Source organism: Arvicanthis niloticus, chromosome 13 (assembly GCF_011762505.2).
Source record: "Arvicanthis niloticus isolate mArvNil1 chromosome 13, mArvNil1.pat.X, whole genome shotgun sequence".
NCBI classification, from domain to species: Eukaryota; Metazoa; Chordata; class Mammalia; order Rodentia; family Muridae; genus Arvicanthis; species Arvicanthis niloticus.
The window spans coordinates 59,166,270-59,184,552 of NC_047670.1; the positions used below are offsets into that span (position 1 = coordinate 59,166,270).

At 52.9% G+C, this 18,283-nt stretch overlaps 1 protein-coding gene across 5 annotated transcripts in view; it reads right to left on the reverse strand.

Moving 5' to 3' along the window:
• Positions 1-18,283, reverse strand: part of Shisal1 (shisa like 1) — a 67,792-nt gene that overhangs the window by 39,302 nt on the left and 10,207 nt on the right. For 4 of the 5 annotated variants that reach the window (XM_034517343.2, XM_034517345.2, XM_076911781.1 and 1 more), the window contains exon 2: positions 2,751-2,846. In XM_034517343.2, coding sequence (XP_034373234.1) covers positions 2,751-2,817 — 67 coding nt within the window. In that variant the 5' untranslated portion in view covers positions 2,818-2,846. Of the gene's footprint in view, positions 1-2,750; positions 2,847-11,020; positions 11,155-18,283 lie in introns of those variants that run through there. The other variant, XM_076911780.1, reaches the window with a different exon arrangement.

Sequence of the window (18,283 nt, forward strand, 5' to 3'; positions counted from 1 at the left end):
TCTGTGTCCCGGGGGTCTCCTCACTAAATTCACGGTCACCCTAGCAGGCATGTGATGTCACTTTGAAAGTAGAGACACTGAGCCTGGGAGGCCTAAAGGACTAGGCAGGAGCTGGTCAGTGGTGATGGCACAAGACTCGAAGCCAGCTTCTGCAAACTAACTCTCTCTCTCTCTCTCTCTCTCTCTCTCTCTCTCTCTCTCTCCATCTCTCTTTTTCTCTCTGTTTGCCCCAGAGCAGGTTGGTTGTGAGCCAGGCTTTCCTGGTGTCAGGCCACAAAGGAGTGCATGACCTGGGGTCCACCTATATTGAAGGTAGTAACTCCATTATAGAAGCTGTTGTCGTAGGCCTGAGCAAGGTCCCCTCTGGGTTCCACACATACAGTGAGACAGCTGTGCTGGCCCATGATCCTCTCTCCCTGGCCCACAGAACGAGGCCCCTATTCAGCCTTCTCTGCCTCAAAGCAGGATGAGCTGATAGTGATAAACAGGACCGAATTCGAACAGAGCAACAATGGGAAAGCAGAGCGGCTGTCTCTGGTTTAATTAGTATCTTCATAAAGGGCTTGCTGTATCTAATTTGTATCACTGAAAAGGGGCTTCTTGGCACAGGCAAATCGCAGGCACAAAGGCCCTGGCTTCTTAGAGCTCCCACAAGAAGCTGTCAGTTGAGAGGTTATTAGATTGCAGCCCACACAGCGCCACCACAGGGGACCCCAGCGGGCCAGCTGGCAGGGGGGCGGACGCCCTGAAAGCTGGGGCCTAGGCTGGCTCCAAAGGCCCTTGCCTGCAGGATAGTTTCTCCTTCTGTGGACACACTGGGGAAGTAGTGACTCTCCAGTGTACCCCTGATCTTGAGAAGAGCCTATCCAGGGACACAGAGACCACTTGGTGTGGTGCCCCAGGGAGACATACCACCGAGTCCCATCTACTCCCACCAAACAGAAGAGAGAAGGGAGGCTCAGAGCCTTGACCCACCAAGCATGCTAGTCAGAATGGAAGCTCTTTGGCCCTGCCATAGCACAGAGCTTTAGGGTAGGGAACATGAGACATACCACTGCCCCAAAGCAACTGCACATGGGGAGACTAACAGTGGAGGCCGAGGACAGCAGTCAATTCCCACGACTCCTGCATGGCTTGAAGCCCTGCCGTGGCTCTGTGTGCTTAGCATGGACACCTAGGAATGCTGGACACACCTAGGGTGCTAGCAGAAAGACCAAGCCTAGCTCTAGGACTGCCCTCTTAACTATGAGATACAACATATAGCAGGGGGCTGTCAGGCCTTGGCAGAGGGCGAGACTGGCAGGTCCTGCCCAGGACTTAGCTCACAAGCCCATAGCTGTCCCTGGACACTCCGGCCTTAGCCATTAGCCAGTGACCAGGAGACCCTGCTGCTTCCCCAGGGACAGAGGATTCCTGGGCTGGGGACCAGGATTAAACCTCCCCCTTGCCTTTTCCCCTCTTTGGAGAAGGATCGGAGCCCCTGAGGTGGGGTTCCAAGGAGCTCTGAACACTGGTGGGTGCAGGTTCACTGCCTTCAGCTCTTGTGAACCCCAGTACTCCAGTACTTATGTGAAGCATGGTGAACCCCAGCTCTGGTGGCCCAGGCAGAGTCAGCTCTTGTTCAGCTGTGTGACCACCACTCACGTGTCTCCTCTGTGTCCCTGTCCTCAGTGGCAATAAGAGGTGACTGGGTCCTCACACCCAGCATAGTGAAAACCAGGGCCCTCTACCCCATGGGGAAGAGCTGGGAAAGTGAGAACCAGGGCCCCCCATTACATAGGGAAGAACTGAGGAGGTAAGGACCAGCCCCCCATTATATAGGGAAGAGATAGGAAGACACAGCACATAGCAGCACATAGTCAGGCCTCCCTCCATAGGCTTGCCTTCACATGGGAAAGAACTGGAGAGGTGGGGACCAGGGTCTCCATCACATGGCAAGAGCTGGGGAGGTGGTGGCCCCAGACTCTGGCCTCAGCTTGGCCTCTACTCTGCTCTCCTGAGAGTCCTATCACAATTTCCCTCCAAACTACATCTCAAGCAAAGGATGAGGGAAGGAAGCCACCAGTCCCAAGCAATGGCTTGGCCAGGGCATGAGGAGGGTCAGAGAGAAGAGACAGAGCCACACACAATAGAAGAGACAGACAGTTGTGCAATAGAGGAAGAGGGCTGGGACATATAGAAGAGATACATGAGAGAAACAGAGGGGCACATAAGAGAGATAGATGAACAGAGATGTGGAAAAACATACAAAGTAACAGAATGATATGAAGACTGAGGAATGAGACAGACAGATGGTGCCATGAGGGCCTTTGTGAAGGGCCAGGCTCTGACTAGGTCCTGGCTGGCCGTGCTGGGCTGTCTCTGGTCTTTGCTCAAATCTAGTTTGGAGACATGGAGAATCTGGTTTCTGTGAGTCCAAGCTTGCATGCAGTATCAGCCCAGGTACCAGGAGGGTGTGGCTACAGTGCCCTGGGTCTGAATCCCGGCCCCGCCACTAGCTGTGATCTCCAGGGTTAGTTTTGACTTGCAGAACTAGAGAAGCAAACGTGAATTGAAGGTTCCTGGCAGCCCCACCATCCCCCCAACATCCAACATCCAACGGACCTCAGCTTATCTCAGGGCTGGGAAACATCATCTGGAGACTGAGGTACCCTTGCCCTGTTGACATGCAGAGCCCCAGCAGCAGCCGTACCCTGGAAGGGACCCCCCCCAACTCTCCCTTGAGCCCCCGAGCCCCACAGAAGTTTTACCTGCGGGAAACAACAGAGAGAATACTGCGAGCACGTTCCGGGACCGCTGGCCACAACTGGTCATCATCCGGCTGGCATTGACCCGTCCGGCGCTGCCTGTATAAGACAGAGAGTCTCAGCAACTGTCTCCCCACACTATTTGCTTTGTTACCCGCAGAGGACAGCAGACAGGCAGCAGCCAGCAGGAGCTTGCGGGAGCCGGGAGCCAGGAGCCGGGGCTGGCAAATGGAGGATAAAAAACACCTCCATTCAATTTCCTCTCTGGAATGAGTGACCTTCCCCCAGCAGCCCCGGCACCTCCTTTGCTTTTCACGGCAAAATGAGACTTAATCAAAGGATGCCGATGGCTCAGGTGGTGAAATCACCATCCATCCAAAGTGTCCAGGAGAAGGGGATGACAAGTGCTCTACCTCTGCCATCTCAGGGCTAGGAACCCTGCCTCTGTGTTCTGTCTCTAAGGGTGACTTCCTTACTGCAAATAGATGCTGGCTTGGCTACCCTTCTAGGCACCAGGGACACAGCAGCCGACTAAAGAGGAAGCAAGCAGTAGAGAATAAGCTTTTCCTGATTGTGTGTGTCCCAGAGAGGAAGCCACAGACAATATTCCCAGGACAGCGCTAGGAGACTCCAGCCACAGCAGAGGCTTCGCCGTGCACTCACAGCCCCATAACCAAGGCTTTTGTTTACAGCAGCTAAAATAACCTAAGTCTCCACAGACAAGAGGGGATAAACAGACCACATGTATACACACAGTGGAATATTACTCAGCCTTAAAAAGGAAGGCAATGGAGAGTGCTTGGCTGGCACACAAAAGGTCCTGGGTTCGAGTCTCAGTACTACATAAATGACAGAAAAGGGAACTCTAAAACAATCTACCCTATGCAAGAATTTGCCAGCCGTTGTGTTTGTGGAAATACAACAGACCCAGAAATGCAAACATGGAATGGTCTAGCTCACTGTCACTCGGGGAAAGTGCCCAGAACAGTCATATCATAGAAAAAGGGACCCAGGACCGCAGCCTATGTGATGCAAGGGGTATATCTTGGCTGTATTATGCCCTCCCCCCAGTCCCTGCCATCTTCAGGGCAGCCCACATCTCCTTCACAGGGTTCTGGTGTCTCTACAGCAAAGACCAGCCTCCCAAAACCAATCTGGGACTATGTCCAGGTTCAGTGCCAATAAAACAGTTCAGCATGGAAGAGCCACGCCCAGGCAACAGAGAAGCGCCCCTCTCTCGGCCCACACTGTCCCAGACCCTAGCTCAGCCTTCTGCCCTCAGACACTCTCCACCTGGTCACCAAGGGAGCAATGGACTCTGCTTCCATCTGGATCAGAGAGCTGACGGCCACCGGGGTAATTCAGAGGTTGACAACTAGCTCTAGGCCTGACATATATGTGTAGAGCCCCACTTCTCCTAGTAGCCTGAACCTTGAGGTGTGTGTGTGTGTGTGTGTGTGTGTGTGTGTGTGTGTGTGTGTGTGTGTGTGTGTACCTCTAGGGACAGATGCTGACCCTGGACAGTTTAATTTGTCCGAGGGAGAGGACAAGCTTGACTATCACACAAATGTGACAAAAGCTCAGAACTGAGTCCTGATGGTGGCACAGCTCCTATAGCCTCGGGGAGGACTCCTCTAGCCCTTGGGAGGACTTCTCTGTACCCTACTTGCCTTTCCATTTCCTCTAGAGCCCTAAGCTGCTTAATTGCTCTGTGCTTGGCCTCCCGCCCCTGGCCCTCCTGGGAGGAAGAACAGAGATTAAGGCTTTTGAGAGCATTTAGGAAAGGATTTCCATGTGGAAACCCACAGGGTCAGCTCTGAAAAATGTACTGTGAGAAACAAGTGCCTCTGAGATGCCCACACCCCTCAGGGCTCCTTACACTATAGAAGTGAAGCAGGGAAGGTGAGGCCTCCAGAGGCTGCCAGATTCCCAGCCCTGCCTCCAGGCATGAGAGAGGCAGGGCTGCTCCACTTCTGTCTCTGTACGGAAGGGTGGTTGGAGGGCACTGAATCTCAGAGCTTCTAGGCTTGAGCCCGAGGTATCCACCTCAGCCCTCTCTGGTCAGTTTCCAGCCCCTGAGAAGGCCCAGTGTATTGGCTGATGTTGAGGCTATCGTTCACACTGGGGTGAATCCTGCTATCTTGGGGGTCACAGAAGTACAGCCCCCTCCAGGAAGTCTGCCCTTATTTCAGCTTGCCCCTCAACCTAGACCCATGAGACCCCATCTCTTCCTGACACCAATTACTCCCCTGCTAGGCTCTCCTCCCTCTGCTGGCCACAGAAACAGGAGGCAAAATGGACTTAGAACACACTCTACCTCCCAGAGTGAAACAGCACCCATGGCCTGTGAGGCTTTCTGTGGAATGCATGCCACTGGCTTCCTCTGAGACTTACACTTGTGTATCCCAGCACTTTGAGGATACACCAGACCCTGGGTTTAGTGCCAAGTACACTGAGGTAGAAGTTACTGTCCAAGGGTTCCTGGTGTCCAAAGCTGGACTTTAGAGGGTTCATTCCTGGGTTCCTCTGTCAGGCCAGAAGGGTCCTGGGGTAGGGCCTGACTGCAGGGCCCAAGCAGGGGGCTTAGCTTAGGGTTCCCAGGCCTGTGGGAATCCTGGCCCTACAGGATCCCAGCCTCATATCTGCAGGCATCTCTGGAACAGTGGCATGAGGCCATCCCCAGGCCCAGCTGTGTACACTTCACCCTGTGGTCCAGCAGGTCCTGCCCATAGTAAGTGACCCTGTGACTGAGTCTGACAGTGACCCAGCCTTCAAAGGTCTCAATGGTTTTCAGCTCCATGGTTCAACCGAGCGCTCAACCCTCATCTGGGTGTGGCCTCAGAGAAGTCTACCAGGATTGTCATCCCTGGTCAGGAGGGAGCATCATAGTCAGAAGTTCCGATCCGGGACATGCAGAAAGTGACACCTGTTGGAGTTCACTGCACTGAAGAGGGACAAGAGGGACAAGGACGGAAAGAGATCTGTCTTGCCTCTGAGGACTGTGACACCCCTAGAGGTGGCTGTCTTATGCTGGCTGGGTCTTCATGGAACATGCTCTACTCTGCACACAACTATATTACCTTGGCTAATGTCCACACTAACCCAATACCCACAGACCAGTTCATCAGAGAGGAAGCAGAGGCTCAGAGAGGTAGAGCGAGTTGCCCAGTCGCACACAGACACTCAGCCCCGAGGCAGGAGGCGAAGAACATTCTACCTCCAAGTGCCAAAATAGCGTGGAGGCTCAAGAGGTCTCCCTGGGAGCGCAAGGCGTAGGCTCGTCTGAGATTTCTCCCTGTGTGTTCCAGCACTTTGGAAAAAATGGTCAACTGCCTAAGATGTTAGCTCCGTCACCAACAGTAAGACCTGAGTATTTGAGAGTGACTGAGGTTTGACAGGGTCCAGGACCATGGTCGGCACGCACCGCCACAGCCCACCCTCTCTGTGGGTCAGCTGGGGACTGCTGCTCTCAGAGTTCAGGGTTATTTTTAAACACTGAATTTGGCGAGGCCGGGAGGGGAGGAAGAAGGGCACGTGAAGAGAAACAGACCTTGGTGAGACAGATGAGACCCCACCGCCAAGAATGGATCTGTTTTCCCATCAGCAGGGCTCGCCGCGGCAGGGGCATGCTGAGCAAGGGACAGCAGGACCTGAGGGAGATACTGGAGGGCCTCATCAATGGCCTGGACACTCAGCAACTTCAGTGACCCCCTGCTGCCTGTCTTTAGTCCTGACAACAGCTTGCTGGGCAGGAGCAGGGTATCCCGATGTTCTAGAGAGGCAGAGGTTAGACAGACTTGTGGGTGGAGTCCTCAAGGCCAGCCACTCTGCCTGGGGCTACTTTCTGGCCTTGCCACCTCTTGTAACCACATCTCTGGTGACTGGGAGAGCCACCTTCAGTCTTATGTGCCCTAGGGCAAAGAGTGAAACTGTGCAAACTCACAGGATCACGGTGCTACCCCAAGATTCTCCCCAAAGCATCAAGCCCTCACATGCAGCTGCAGTCCGGTCCTTGCCTTTAGCTCTCAACATAAGTGCCACCCACCAACGCAGCTCCCAGGCAGCCACGGTCCCCATCCCACAGAGCACGCCAGACCACTCACCCACTTTAGAAATCAAGGCCTTGCTTCATACTGGGGCCTTGACTCTGCCTAACCACCCATACTACCTGCTGCATAGATTTCTGTCTTCAGGGCCCGTGTCTCCCCTGCTAGCTCCCAATCCCAGGCCACCCCCCCCCCACCCTTCAGCCAAGTCTAGAGGCTCAAAGGGTGGAGCCCACTTACAGCTTTCCTTCCTTTCTCACCCCTCAAGGGCCTCCCAAAATGGTGCCCACCCTAACTGTCCAGATGCTCAGTCTGGGCAGGGGCTGTGTGGCTCATGTGGCTTGTGTTCTGTCTTGAGAGCGAAGTGAGGGGTCAGAGGTCTTCTATGCAGACAGGAGCCACAAGGACAAGTCCCCGGTCAACTCCAGTCCTCAAAGTATAGGAAGAAGCCGAGAGCCATGGAGAGGATGGACTGCTCTGCTTTCTGGGTTCCAAGTGGCCTCAGGGAGGTCCAGAGTCTTGCCTGTGTCCTAGCCTGCCATGCCCAGTCACTCTCTTCTGAACCATCTGGGACGTCCCTATCAGATCTGCATATGTGGCACAGGTCAACGTCATCTTGCCTCTGAAGTAGCCATGGTATCCTATGAGCTGCCATAGGGAGTTAAGCAAACCTGATAGACAAGGTCTCATGGCCACGGATGAAGGGCCTGGTAGGGACAGGCCTTACGTCAGTCATGTGATGAGCTAGTGACTAAACTTGGACAGCACTAATAGTGACACAGCAGTGGCGTTAGTGTTCATATAAATAATCCCACCAGGCCAAGGCCCTCCAAGGTTTCCAAGGTCTCCTTGTGGGCAGCAGTGCTAGAGCCAGACATAAACAGGGGAACAGAGGAACCACAAACAGGGATCACAGGTGGCAGCTGACAGGACCCATCTGTGTTAGCACAGGACTCAGCATCTTCCCATTACCTTGGCTCACCATCCTTGTCTGTGCCAGGGCCTGTGTACACGTAGAGGGAATAACATGGCAGGAGAAAAGTGTCAAGCCTGGGTCTATACACCAGAAACCGGGGCGTGAGGCTGCAGAGCCGGCTGACAGGGTGAGGCCCACATGCATTCAGACACAGACGTCAAGAAAGCATATACGCCCTCATGTCTCCTTGGCATATATACAGCTAAGAAACATGCACTCATGCATGCACCCACCCCCAAAACAACCCAGAGGCGTGTGTATGTATACCCCATGCCCAATAGCCCGCTCACAGCCTTGTGTATATGTGTCACCAGGGACAGTTGTCACTCAAATTCCCAGCAGTCAGCCTGATGTCAGGTGCGAGAGTTTTGTTTTTTAGGACAGCATGTACCTGGGACTTGGGACATGTCACTGAGTGTTTGAAGGCAGATCAAAGCATGTGCCTCTGATCTGGTTCAGGTAGTAGGAAGACAAATGGTGCACTCCCTCACAGTGTTAGCCAGAGTATGAATAGGGGAAGGGCCAGGAGAAGTGACCTACCCAGTTGCCACCAGGATACATGGTCCTCAGTGGGAGGGGCAGGTTAGCCCCTAGGACAGCTACTGTGTGTCTGTCACTGTTGGTGCCAGTCCAGTTCATCCTGTTTGAGATCAGTTTGCTTTGGTTCTTTGCCTGTGGGGCAGCGAGTGTGGCCCATAGTAGGTATAAACTCATGATAAGTTGGTTGAGGTCATCTTCTCCTCCCCCAACCATACACAGGGTTTCTTTATGTATCCCTGGCTGTTCCTGAAATTCACCCTGTAGACCAGGCTGGCCTTGAACTCGCAGAGTTCTGCTTCTGCCTCTGCCTCCCAAGTGCTGGGATTAAGGGGGTGTACCATCATCCAGCCCAATCTCCTTTTATGAGAATCACAATTCAGAACTCAGAGAGGCCTAGGGATGTGCCAGACCTGTAGGGTGGTGCACCATAAATGCTGACTGAGGCTGTTCAGCCCCAACTACAGAGGGACTCACGCTGATTCGGCGGCACTGAATACCTGGGCACTGAACTAGCTAGGTGAGGTGGCACAAGTTGCTTCACTGGTCTGTTTCCTGGTGTGTGACTGGACCCATGCCATCCACCTTGAGAATCACAGTGAGGCTAGACCGAAGGGCTGTAGCTAGCAGGGCAGCAGACGCATCAGCCGTGGCTCTGAGCTCACAGGTGGAGCTGCTCCCAAAGGCAATGATTAGGTCCTGAGAGGTTCCTTGTCCTATCAAAGGTGTGCCGGCCATGCCAGTCATAGATGGCACTCCCTGCCCAGCTTTGCTCAGCCCTTCCTCAGCCCTGTTATGTTTTACTACGCTTGCTGGTGATAGGTTTCCTAGGCTGGCAGTCTCCCAGATTCTTAACACACCTATATATTTTGCACAGGGTAGGCACTAAACATCGCCCCACCCCCCACCCCTGCAGAGTAGGAACCCTGCTGACACTCAGCCTGGACATTGGCAAAGCTTTAGAAACTTCTAGATAGAAAAGAGAGGCCAAACAGAGGCATGGTGAGAATGGCTAGCTCCTTCTGCCGAGCTACTTGGCTTGGAGTGATGGGGCAGGCATAGGGCCCAGAGCCCCAATGTGTATGAAGCCATCTTCCCTAGGAGCCCCTGTCAGGTGAGGGAGAGGTGAAGGCTCTGAACACTTGGGTCTAACTGGGGAAGAATGCAGTGTTACTGCCTCTGGTCTCCCTAGGCCCTCCCTTCCAGAGATGATTTTATCCCCATTTAAGGTTCCTTTCCCTCAGTGACTGCTCCCTACCTCACAGCCAACCAGGCTCTGGAGGATTCAAGTTCTGAGCCCAAGCAGGGCTGCCCCTTCCAGAGGCTCCCCACGCTCCACCCATCAGAGGTTCTGTGCATGCCACTTGCTAGATGTTTAAGGCAGGTCCCCACTGCCAGTCATCCCATTTCATAGGAGAGGAAACTAAGGCCTGAGGAAGGCAGGCAGTATGGCGACAGATAACTGTGGCTTTCCAGGCCTGCTGCAGGCCTCTGGTGCTCTTCTCTTTGGGGGCCACCACCAGCTCCCCATTGTACTTCACTATCCCTCTGCCCCAGGTAAAAGAAGATTCTGGCTGAGATCACCCTTGGCCTTTTCAGTATGGCCAGCCTCTGCCTCAGGCCTCCCAGCAATTGGCTGTTTAGAGGAGGGGACCAGCATCAGGAAGCCCAGGCTGTCTGGAAAAGGTGTGACTTGAGGGATGTCCCTTATAGAGATAGGCAGGGGGAAAGGTAGGCACACCCACTGCCTATTGGAGCGTGGTCTGGTTTCTCTCCCAAGACCTCCTCAGTGTCAGGGGGCTTCACCAGGGAGAGGAGCTATGGCCCTGAGCCTGTTTCCTCTCACAGTGGGGCAGCCCACCCATCCTAATAGATGTAAGAAGGACTAAGGAGGAGATGAGGCAATGATTGACTGGTTCATTCATTCACTAATTCACTCCTTCACACAGCGTGTGAGACTAGCCTGGATACCAGAAATCTGCAGTGGGGCTAAACAGGAATCTTGACAGCAGAGGGAAGGTCCAGATTGGTCTAGGTTGAAAGCTGAGGTCTGGTAGGTAAGCAGGCCAGAATCAGCCCAGAGGAGACTGAGTCTGTATGCTGGGGTACATGGCCAGCAGTGAGCCCAGTTGTGCAAATGTTCTGAGGCAGGAGGTGGGTATGGCCCACTGCCCCCTGGGGCAGCTTCTGCCTAGCAACCCTGGCTGGCCTACTGGCTGTGCACAGAGAAAGAGAAAGCCATCCCTGGACACTGGGTAGGGAGGGGACCACATGGAACAGTGCATGTGTCTAAAGCCACTTGTCATCAGGGTCAGGGCTTCTAAAGGTGGTCAACTTTCCAGAAATAGAGGATTGTCCAGAAATTAGGAAGTCTGGGTCAGAACTTGATTCTCCCCCGCCCCCCCACACACCCCCAAACCATCACCATGTTGGGCTGGTCCACAAAGCATTCAACTTACCCCACCTCAGACCTATAGCTTTTGGCACACACCAGGCCCTGGTCTCTCACCTGGCTCTCTCTTCCCAGGTACCCTCCATGTTAGGCTCTTACCACCAAGGCATTGAGGCTGAGAGAGGGTCAGCACAAGCTCAAAGTCACAAAGAAAGGTGTGGCAGAGCTAGGACACAGACAGGCCATAAGCTGCCTATGCTTCCCCACAGGGCTTCTACCCCTGAACACCCAGGCTCCCACTAACAACCCCAACTGTCTTTACCTTCTTCTGGAAACTTCCATAAGACTTTCCCTGTTTGCAGAGTTCTGTAAGGCAGGGGGCCAGAAACACCTGTATATACTGCCTGCAATCTCCCTGCAGCCGTTGGTCTCTCTCCTGGCTCTCCAGTCACCATCAGCCCCTAAACCCCAACAAAGGCAAGAGGCTGGGTCAGGCCTTGTATAGGCAAAAGAGGCTTCCAGTCTGCCAGCCTGCCACCACACCCACCTTTCGTGTGCTGAAAGGACTCCGTCTGCTCCCAGGGATGCAGAGGCTAGGAACATGTCACCGGTGACCCCTCACTATACTCTACAGAGGCCAGACTCTGGGCTCACCGTCCCACGGGGCCTTATCAGCTCCCAGTGAGAGTCAGTTCTCAGGTGAGCAGCCCTGTGAAATGCCCCAGCTGTGCTGGGGTTCTGAGGCCTTTTAGCTGTGGCTCAGCCCACATGTGAACCCCCTAAGTCTTGGCTAAGAGGAGACAGATAGGAGTTAGGGTACCATTGTATGGACCCCTCCTATACCCTCACTGCCCTGAGGCATGCAGGAAAAAAAAAAAAAGAACCTTCAGCATCAGCAATAAGGACAGATGTCTCTGGAGCCAAGAGAGATGTCTGGCACCCTAGGCAGTCAGTTATCACTGGTTGACTCCATAATGACTGTTATCTCTCACCCTCCAGCCCGCTGCTCAGGGTTGAATCATGTCCTGCTGGTTTATAGAGCATTCAACTTACCCCTGCCTCAGGCCTGCAGCTCTAGCATGTACCAGACTCTGGTCTCTCACCTAGCTTTCTCTCTTCCCATCACCTTCCATTCTAGAGCCTTGCTATAAGGACACTGAGGCACAGAGAGGGTCAGCACAAGCCCAAAGTCACACAGCAAGGACATAGCCAAGCCTGAGGGGCTTGTATATTGTCCTCTCTGCAGGGAGAGCCACCCTTTCCTGCTCTTTGAGATACTTCAGGTCCAGGACAACCCTGGCCCCTGCATCCCAGTTTACATGTCAACTCTGTTTCTGCCTGCCCCCTCCCCCCACAACATCTCCTAGACTGGATTTGTGTGGCTCAGCTCCCCTGCCTGCCCTGGGCTGGCATTCCTACAGCAGCCTGCACTGCAGCTTCTGGGTGGCATTAAGAGCCAGGCCATAAAGGAGGCCAGCTCCCTCCCGCTGCCCCTGGAATCCACCCTTCTGAGCCAGGCCAGAGATAAACCTTTTTTATCCATCTTGGCAGGCAGCACACATGGGTCTGTGTGTCCTTATCTAGCCATAATCCAGATGGACCGTGGCAGCCCAGAGGGCTGGGTGCCATGTAGGGCACCCATGTGACAACCTTGTGGTAGGGGCTGGCAGGTGACATCATCCTTAAGGATGGGGTGCTGTGCTGATCCTCAGTGTACAGCGGGAGCACAGGGTCTGGGGGGGGGGCGGGTTATACCCAGTTAGCTTGTGACAAAGCTGAGACCCAAACCTAAGTGGCTGACAAGGAGAGGGAAGGGCTCTGAGCTTGGAGTCTGAACACAGGTTCAACTCTCAGTTCCGCCATTTCTTAGCTGTGCTGCTCTGGGTGAGTCCCTTTGCCTGTCTGGACTCAGGCCACCCGGCTGCTTTTGTTACTGCCTTCTGAGGACCATGGTGATACAAAGTTGATACGCCTTTTAGTATCTTCTTCTTCCCCCTCGTCAGATTTAGAGCCACACAGAAACCAGTTGCATGCCAGCCGAGCAAAGAGTACCAGGAGGAGCCTGTCAGGGAGGCTCACTGTATCACATCCTGGGTCCTTCCCCCTCTACCCACCCAGACCCCAGGTATGGCTATCACCCCCTCCTTGGCTGAGCAGAGGCCCCACTGGTTCAGGGGCACCAGGTTCTAGAATGGTCTCACAGTAGCACTGTTTATAAGAAAGAGACCTGGAAATAGACCAAAGGCCAAGAGATCAAACTGTGTCTCGAGATGGTCAAAGGCAGGCACCTCCTCAAAGCAAAGCATGGTCACACTGAACATCCCAGACCACCCCAGCTGGGCTAAGCCAAAGGAGACACTTACATTCCCCACACCGAATTCAGATCGACGCTCTTGTACAAGGCTGAAGAGAGCTCTAAAATGTAGATCTTTTAGATGTATCGGAATACATCCGGCTGTGACAAGGCCCACCGGGGAGGATGGGGGGCTCTGGCAGCTGGCCCTGGTGAAGACTGACAGGGATATTTGCTCTATCACTGACCAACAACAAATGGGTATCTATCAAGGCCAACACATGGATTTAGGTAGGAAAGCGCTAGAAGCAAGGGCAGCAATAGCTCTAATTCCATGGTCTAGGTCCCTCAAATAAAATAGCAGTAGAGAAAATCCCTACATAAAAACCAGAAGGGGGGTTGGGGAGATAGCTCAGTGGGTAAAGTGCTTTGTCACGCACATGAACACAAGGACCCGATTTTGGATCCCCAGCACCTGTGTAAAAAGCTAAGTACAATGGCGGGCGCCTGTCACCCTGACACTGAGGAGGGAGAGATGGGAGAACCCCTGGAGCTCAGCAGACAGCTGAATTGGTGAGCACCAGGCTGAGTTAGCAAATGACACCCCCATTGCCACCCCAGTCTCAAAACTTAAGATGGAAAAGCAATTGAGGGAAACACCAATGTTGAACTCTGACTACATAGCTACACACACACACACACACACACACACACATGTGCACGCGCATGCATACACTCAAGCTTAAAAATAAAATATAAATGATCATGCCTCCTCAGGCAGGCACATGGGACACTGGAACCTCCTCACTGAGGTTGTGCTTCCTGGGGGCCGGGCTCGGATGCTCTTGTCCCAAGAAGGACTTGTTTCCTAGTGATCCCCAGCCTCCTTCAAGGGAACCCCAGAACCCTGTCCTTTGGGAGACTCTTTGGTCAGGGACTCCATGTCTGGAGGCCAAAAGTAACAAATACCTTTGTATCTCAGTGTTTTGGTCTAACATGGGCGATTCCACTCTGAGAGCCCAGGTCACCTCTTATGCGGCCATACACTCCTGCCATGATGCTCTGCCTTACCAGAGGCCCAAAGCAAAAAGGCCACTGACCATGAGCTGATGGTCCAAAGTGATGAGTCCAAACAACCTTTCCTTGTTTTAAGTTGATTGTCTCAGGTGTTTTGTTACAGTATGGACAGCAGTTCCCCAGATATGAATGATCACAGTACCAGGAGTGTGGCTGTTAGATAGTGGAGTGAATGGCCAAGGAATACTTGGCCTCTTGGGAGCTCACTCCTTCCTCTGTAAATAGTCCCTCTTAGCTCAGGGGAAGGGAGAAGCCCGTGTTCTGGTCTTCTTCTTGGCCTTCCATGAATTCACAGCTCACGGGGGTGGATACCTGGACAGATGCTGGGAGCAGAAATCCAGTTCTGCAGATTGTTAGAAGGAGGGTGAGAATAGCCCTTACTGGTGCCGGATCACATGCCTTGCCCACGTCCATAGGGAGACCACATAGGTCATTCTAAGACCTGTCTGAAGTGGGGGGGGGGGGGGGGGGCAACTAGTCCTAGCAGAGGCTTTTGTTTGGATCCAGACTGTCAAGAGATGAGAGTGACTGGCCAGCTGGCTGGCTGCTGCTCTGGGGCAAGGGAAGTATGCCATGGATGCCAATGAGCATGGCTTACCAGCTTGGAACCTTGGGCAAATGAGGAGCCTCTCGCAGCCTCTGTGTTTCCATCTGTCTAATGGGATGGTGCTTGGGTCCCATAGTTTAATGTCTATGTGCTGAGGATTTTTCTCTTGTTTGGCACTATTGGGAGGTGGTAGTTAAGAGGTAGGGCCTAGTGGGGACATGAGTGAAAGGGCATGAGACCCCAGCCCTTCTTCTTCTTACTGTCTTTTGTTCCAGTCAGAAAGTAAAGGAATTTCCTCTACCATACATTCCTGCCATGATGCTCTGCCTTACCAGAGGCCCAAAGCAAAAAGGCCACTGACCATGAGCTGATAGTCCAAAGTGATGAGTCCAAACAACCTTTCCTTGTTTTAAGTTGATTGTCTCAGGTGTTTTGTTACAGTATGGACAGCAGTTCCCCAGATATGAATGATCACAGTACCAGGAGTGTGGCTGTTAGATAATGAGGGATGGATCAGGAAGGCAACATCACTGTTCCTAGACCTGCTATAGCTCCAACACTGATGGTCTAATCAGAGGCTGGGCAACTTCCTATAGAGGGTGGGTCACCTAGGTCTCTGTCAGTGCTGTAGTCAAGAAGTGGCTGTAGACAGAGCTGGTGAAAGGCAGGTGCTGTATTCAATAAAGTTTTATTAACACAAACAGTTAGCCCAAGCTTGCAAGTCCCCAGGCTACCCCTGGCCCAGCAAGGCCCCTTCTCCTGGGAGCTGGTTGGAAGTGTAGGCTCTGGGTTGTCCCATTCTGCCTAAGAACCTGGATACTTGCTAACTGTTCCCAGTGTCTACAGGGTTAAGCTGCCCTAGGCTGGAGTACCCTGGCGGGAGCACACTGAATCCAGGGAAAGGGAGATCAACAATGCCAACTGTAACAAACCAAGTCTCCAAGGCGGCCAATTGACAGAGGCTGCTGTCCCAACCAGAGGCTTGTCATCTATGATAAAGTAAATGCCTCTAGGCCAATCAAGTTCAGATTTATGCAAATAGGACTATTGCAGAGGTGGCAGAGCCCCTGACAGTCACAGTCACAGTCTCTTAGCTGACCTGGAGGACTGTGGCCACTCACACATCTGCCCCCAACCTAGTCCGTGGCTGAAATTAATGAGTCCCCATGCACAGCTTCCAAAAATGGCAGCAAAACGGCCACCATGAGCTAGGCAAGACTTGAATGCTCCTCTCAATGGTGGCAGTGGCTTCAGGAATTACCTATGACAGGGCCTCAGTGGGCCAGCCTACCTGTTCTCATTAACTGTCATCCAGGATGGTTTCTCAGAGGCATAGCTGGGCATGGAGAGGACCAGGTACTTCCAAAGGCTACAAGGAGTGGCTCTTGATCCCCTTGGTGAGCACATGTAAGCTCTTACTGGGCCAGATCTGAGCAGGCAACAGTCTCTCCCTGCTGGCTTGCAACTCTGCAGTCCTTGGAACCCCAAATGCATCAAAGCCCTCAAAAGAATTTCTCATCAGTCCAACCCCCAAACGCTTCTATCTCAGACTGCTACCTCCCTGTCCTGCCTCTCAACCCAGGATGAGTTACTGGGCTGAGGGAGGGGCTATAGGGTAGGTAAAAGACACCCCCATTTATGACCCCCAAAGAAACACCAGCTAAGACCCAAGTGTCCTGTCTGAGCCTACACCTGGGACCCCCGTGTCTCCTTACCCAGGCATGGCTGGAGTCACTGGTTCTAGTTGAGAGCTTCCCTGAGGACCACACCAAACATCTGATTGTCTCACCTAGAAGTGGGAGATACCCAGCTCCCAAGGGCTTTCTTCTCCTGTCTGTGCTTCCTCCTAGGTCAGATTCAAATTCAGCTACAAACTCCTCCTTCACTGTCTCCTCAGCCCCAACCCTGCACCTCCAATGGAGACAAGAGATCTAATCACACTAGGGCAAGACCATCAATACAGCATTTCTCTGAGGGCACTGGGCCCGTCCTTCCCACCACCAACTAAGATGCCAAGAGGCAATCAAGAAGGGGCCATTCAACAACCCACACAGCTTTGGGGACACTCACCTAGTTTATTTGTGTGTGGGGGACTCACCCTAGGATTTTCATCAACTTCACACAAGCTAGAGTTATCTAGGACCATCAGCTGAAAGAAGGCTTCCATCAGACTGGCCTGTGGGCATGTCTGTGGTGAATTTTCTGGAATGGTGATTGATGGGGGAGCCCCCAGCTCACAGTGTGCAGTACCTCCCCTGGGCAGGTAGTCTTGGGCTATATAAGAAAACAAGTCATGAAGAATAAGCCAATAAGCACCGTTCCTCCACGGCCTCTGCTTCCGTTTCTGTTTTCCAGGTTCCTGCCTTGACCTCCCTCAGTGATGGAGTGTGACTTTGGTAGGGTGTGTGAACCAAAAAAAAAAAGCATTTCCCATTGGTTCAGCTCCATATTTTATCACAGCGATAGGGAGCAAACTAAGAAGTTTACCTTGGAGGCTCACACCCTGGGTGGGGGTCTGGGGGACAGAGGCCTATCATGCACACTCAGAGGGAAACAGGTCCCCCTGGTCCACCCTAGGAAGTTTGCCCTTTCCCAACTGGAAAGGGTCTGGTTATGGAGAGGAAATTGCTCCCGTCTTGTGGTCTTGTGGTCTCGGTTGATGGTTGATGTTCGGGTAAACAATAAACATTTTGGAAGTCTAATTAGCATCGCTTTGGGAGACTGTGAGCTCAGAACTTCCTTCCACCAGGGAGGTAAGATCAGAGGCTTTTGTGAAAAAGCTTGTTCTGCAAAAAAAAAAAAAAAAAAAAAAAAAAAAAAAAAAAAAAAAAAAAAAAAAAAAACAAGGAGACTCAGCAACAGGGGATTTGGGGTGGAGGGCATGCCTGCAGAGGGTGGCCACGGCTACAACCATTGAAGACAAAGTGAAGCCAATCTGGGAGGAATGACCCTGCACACATGACTTACTCTTTAAGTAGGGTGCCAGTTTTGGCCTGATGCGGGAAGGCTTGAAGGTGGATTTTGATCTCAGGATTGTCTCTCTCTCTGCTGGGCCTCTGTGTGCTCAAGGAAAGCAAGGAGTAGCCGGGGCCACTCATGAGCCTCAGAGGAGGCCACAGGCCTGGTCTGAGACACCACCACTTTTAGGGGCCACACACCCTGTAGCAGATCACTTGTGGCAGGTGAGAACTGGAGCCACATCTCAGACTTCTGGGCACTGGGTGTCTCTACACTGTCTCTAGCAAGTCCAGCCCCCGTTCATGTGACACCTGAGTGGCTCAAGGTAGGAACTCAGATACTCAGGGCCCAAAAGCTTCCTGTGGTCTTACATTAATCCTACTGTCTGGGGAAACACCTTCTTGTCCCAGAGACTAGAATCCTTAGAGTGAGGCAGAGGTTTAACTGCTTCCAGTGGGACCAGTTAACAGTGGAACCAGGAGGGAAAGACAGCCCTGAGCACCTACTGTGTGCCCAGCTCCCTAAACCTTGGCTTGGCACCTTAAATATTCTAAAGTAGGGCCCCGTTCTCAGTTTTCAGAAGAGAAAACTAAGCCCAGAGAGACAGGCCTGCTTGCCTAAGGTCACACAGCAGCTGAGCTCCTGGAACTTAGACCTAAGCCTGTCTGATCTCCACAGTCCAGAATCTTTCTGAGCCTTGGCTCTTGGCT